The sequence below is a fragment of the Peromyscus californicus genome, unplaced genomic scaffold (assembly GCF_007827085.1).
Source record: "Peromyscus californicus insignis strain IS unplaced genomic scaffold, ASM782708v3 Scaffold_20__1_contigs__length_68692818, whole genome shotgun sequence".
Taxonomy (NCBI): domain Eukaryota; kingdom Metazoa; phylum Chordata; class Mammalia; order Rodentia; family Cricetidae; genus Peromyscus; species Peromyscus californicus.
Genome location: NW_026294503.1, coordinates 40,477,094 through 40,480,886, shown reverse-complemented (window position 1 = coordinate 40,480,886; position 3,793 = coordinate 40,477,094). Strand labels below are relative to the sequence as shown.

At 60.8% G+C, this 3,793-nt stretch overlaps 1 protein-coding gene across 6 annotated transcripts; it reads left to right on the top strand.

Moving 5' to 3' along the window:
* Positions 1-385: 385 nt before the first annotated feature.
* Ly6h (lymphocyte antigen 6 family member H) lies at positions 386-3,560 on the top strand. Of its 6 annotated transcripts, none has more exons than XM_052747446.1 (5): positions 1,045-1,176; positions 1,434-1,551; positions 2,012-2,139; positions 2,573-2,689; positions 2,962-3,560. In XM_052747446.1, the coding sequence occupies exons 3-5, from the start codon at positions 2,073-2,075 to the stop codon at positions 3,195-3,197; spliced, it is 420 nt and encodes a 139-aa protein (XP_052603406.1). In that variant the 5' UTR covers positions 1,045-1,176; positions 1,434-1,551; positions 2,012-2,072; the 3' UTR covers positions 3,198-3,560. The 6 variants fall into 6 exon arrangements, with proteins under 6 accessions (XP_052603407.1, XP_052603406.1, XP_052603405.1 ...); XM_052747445.1 differs by having other exon boundaries at positions 1,048-1,176; positions 2,573-2,704; XM_052747448.1 differs by lacking the exon at positions 1,045-1,176 and having other exon boundaries at positions 1,325-1,502; positions 2,573-2,704.
* The last annotated feature ends 233 nt before the right edge of the window (positions 3,561-3,793 follow it).

Sequence of the window (3,793 nt, the reverse complement as noted above, 5' to 3'; positions counted from 1 at the left end):
TGCCTTAATAAGTACATTATCTTTGTGTTCTAGGACGTATGTTTGCTGTTGACGCTTATCTCCGTGCGACTCTTTGGTTTGCTAGTAAATCTAGGCAGGCCATCGGCTTTTGCAAGCAGTGGTCATGATGAGAAGGATTCATGGACCGTTCACTCGCCTGCTGGCAGCCTGCTCCCTGCATTTCCACAGAAAACACTTACCTAGAAGGCTCACCTGGCCTCTACTCTGCAAGAATCCATAAGAAGGCTCATCCTCTGAGCCTGCGTGCAGGCTCAGGCTCCGCCCACTCCTGTCTCTGTCCAGCATGTTGGCTCTGGGCTCCACTATGGTATTGACTGGTTTGAAGGGAAGAGAACTGTGTATGAATTAATTCTTACCCTCTGCACTCTCTTCATCTAGATCCTGTCTTCAAAGTGTCTAGTCCCTCTCTTCCTTTGTGAACCACTCAAGTGCTCAGGCTGTTTGATCCCACTATTGGCCGAGTCACCTAGTGATTGGTGTGGCACTGGGCAGGAGGCTCTATCGTCGTGTGTTTTCCTCACCTGTAATTCAACACTCAGACAGCGAGGAGATGTGCACCTATACTGAAGTAATGTATGTGCTGTTTAGAATAAGGAGAACAGACACTATGCTCTCAAACTGACAGCCCAGGTTGCCATATCTAGTAAGGATCTGATATTAATGACAGTCGTTTGTCTGGTGTGAGGTTCATGGGCAGAGGGGGCAGAAACCAAGGTCTGCCTAGGGCTTTGAACTCGAAACACCTTTACTCCTGGATGAAAAGGAGCGATGGTAGCTGTGGCTTACTCAGAGCCCAGGAGAGATGGAAGGACAGGTGGAACGCAGCGCAAGGTGTGAATCTGGCTAACCCTTCCTGTACTAGGATCAGGATTGTCACCTTCTGGGTGTGGGTGTGGTTGGTGACAAAAGTCCCTGGGGCTGGTTTGCAGGTGGGCATCATGGGCGCTCTTAGAAGTAGACCTGGCTGGAACAATCGGAAGCGAGTTGGAGGTTGGGGAGGGAGGAGCCCCAAGGCTGGGCGTCTGAACCCCACGACCGCTACCTCCCTCCTTCGCTGCGTCTTTGTGCATTTCGCTTCCTTTAGCAGCCAAAGCTCTTCCGAGAATCTGCAAGGGGACCACGGCCAAGTGGAGGGGGAGGATCCTCCCACGCCGGGTAGGGAGGTGGATAGGGGTGGGGGGCAGCTGCGGCGGGAGCGGGAGGCCTAGAGGGGGCGTTGCGCGCGAGCAAAGGGCGCAGAGGCCGGGTAGGGCGACCTGCTGCGTGGCCTCCAGCCCCGGGCGCCCCCCGCCCCGCGCGTCTCCCAGCCGCGCGAGGCCCCCGCCCCAGCTCCGCCCCGCCCCTCGCGCGGGGTCCGCGTCTGCGGCTGCGTTCCCCGAAAGACGAAGCTGCGCCCCGGTTCCGGTCCGCAGGGAGACCGAAGGGCATCGCTCCCCGCGCCGCGCCCGCTGCTGAGCCCGGAGTGCGGACACCCCAGGGATGTGAGTGCGCCCCCGACCCTGAGGCCCGCACTTCACGCCCCGATTCGCGGTGAGCGCCGAGGCGCGCGCGCGGGGACCAGGGGAGGGGACTCGGCGCGGGGTTCCCGGCCCCCCAGCCCAGGGGTGGGGACGAGGACGGGGACGCGGCGTGCACCCCTCCCCCGCCGGCAGGTAAGGTGCGCTCCCTCCTCCCGCCTTTCCTGTCCGGACGCACCTACAGCTCCCTGGGGAGAGAAGACACCCTCCTCACGCAGGTGCAGGGTGAAGGCTGCGGGGACCTCAGGCGGCCACCTCATTGGAGAGGGCAGATTTCTCTTCCCTGGAGGGGAGGCGGTGATGGTGGATGCTCCGGGTGATGGGTTGGGGGTGGGGCATCTCAGGCTCCTGGAAGGACCCCCCTTCCCCCCCCCGCGCGCGCTTTTGATTTCTGGGGAATGGTCGCGTCCTCAGGCCGGAAAAGGGAAGGGTCCTTGGCGTTGGGTCCTTTAACCGAGGCTACTCCCCTCCAGGCCTGCGCCCCAGAGGACCCCTGCCTGCAGCCCCCGCGCCTCTCTCAGGCCCTCTCAGAGCATGCTGCCTGCAGCCATGAAGAGCCTCGGCCTGGCACTGCTGGCCTTGCTGCTGTGCCCCTCGCCGGGTGAGTCGGGGGCCCGCGGGGAGGGGTCATGTCGCGGGGACCACCACTCTTATATCTCAGCTCCAGCCACCGGGGCTCTCCCCGCACCCGAGGGCATCAAGCGCCTTTTCAACGGGCTTCTGGTACTGCGTAGAGGTCCCTCGTTCTCAGAGGTCCACTGGGCTTCCTATTAAGTAGGGTGGGCCTCTCCTATCTTGGAAACCACCCATCTTTGGGGGTGCTCTGTGCAGAAGGAAGAGGATGGGGGAGGGAGGATGTGCAGGTACAGCCACAGGGTCAACCTGGAGGCCCACTCGGGTCTTGTAGGAGTGGAACTCATCTATGGGCATGGTTCTACTATGGTAACTGCAGCAGGTTGGGGAAGAGGGGGTGCAGGGCCTGGCTGTCCTGGCCTGGGTTCCTCTGGTCATCCCCCTCCCCGTGCCCTGCCTAGCCCATGGCCTGTGGTGCCAGGACTGCACCCTGGCCAATTCCAGCCATTGCGCTCCGAAGCAATGCCAGCCGACCGACACCGTTTGTGCCAGCGTGCGGATCACCGACCCCAGCAGCAGTAAGTCTGGACCTGGTAAGGGCACTAGGCTACTGAAAGGTAGCTCTGGGGAGAGGTCAGAGATATCCTTCCTCTGAGTTCCTCTTGCCTGGAACAAGAGCATGAGTTTGAGGCAAGACAACACTGGCTTGTTCCTCCCTGGCTCCAAGTCAGAAACTGATCTAGAGGATCCCGGGTTCGGGGGTGGGGGGTGGAAGGGGTGGGGGAGGAACGGGAGGAACAGAGCTCAGGTGGAGATGGACCTTAGCCTCATGCCTTCTTCTTTCCCCCAGGCAGGAAGGATCATTCTGTGAACAAGATGTGTGCTTCCTCCTGTGACTTCGTTAAGCGGCACTTTTTCTCAGACTATCTGATGGGGTTCATTAACTCTGGGATCTTAAAAGTCGACGTGGACTGCTGCGAGAAAGATTTGTGCAACGGGGCAGCAGCAGTGGGACGCAGCCCCTGGGCCCTGGCTGGGGGGCTCCTGCTGAGCCTGGGGCCCGCTCTCCTCTGGGCTGGGCCCTGAGGCCCCTCCCTCCCTCCCTCCCTCCTGCAGGGCTTTGGAGCTTGTCCCCTGAGTCTCTTGCTGCCCCTCCCCAGCCTGGCCTGGCTAGGGCTGAGACAGCAAGGGCTTGGTATCAAGGTCTGTTGCTCTCCACCTCCCTAGATGTGAGCCTTCTCCATTTCTCCGCCAGCTCCATATCCCAGGCAGCTGGACATCTCCAGGAGACCAGACATCCTGGCAGGAAGCTGGGGTGGGGGGGAGGGTGAGGGCAGGGGACTGGGACCCTCCAGGTCCCCAAGGGGAGGGAGGCTAAGCCAGGGGCAGCCCAACAGCCTGGCCTGAGGGGCATTAACTACAGAGAAATAAAGTCACTTCTGAGTCTTGTGCCCGGGTCTGAGCCTGGGTGTTGGATGTGGGGCAGGGTCTGGGTAGGGGGCAAGGGCCAGCCCAAGCCCTGAGACACCTGATAGGTGGGGTTATGGTCAGGGGTTCAGGGTGGTGGGTGTTTATGCTGGGACACCTGGAGATGCCCTGAGTAGGGCTGCTTGGGGCTGAGAGCTTGGGAGGGGACACTTAAGGAAGGTGAGGTGAGAGCTGAAATGGACAGGATCACAATG

Excerpts from the sequence above, each read along its gene's own strand:
- Ly6h (XM_052747447.1), top strand. The coding sequence starts at position 711 with ATGGGCAGAGGGGGCAGAAACCAAGGTCTGCCTAGGGCTTTGAACTCG. Across the intron at positions 1,177-1,433 it reads GGAGGATCCTCCCACGCCGG|GGAGACCGAAGGGCATCGCT; the intron begins GTAGGGAGGTGG and ends TCCGGTCCGCAG. Across the intron at positions 1,503-2,011 it reads AGTGCGGACACCCCAGGGAT|GCCTGCGCCCCAGAGGACCC; the intron begins GTGAGTGCGCCC and ends ACTCCCCTCCAG.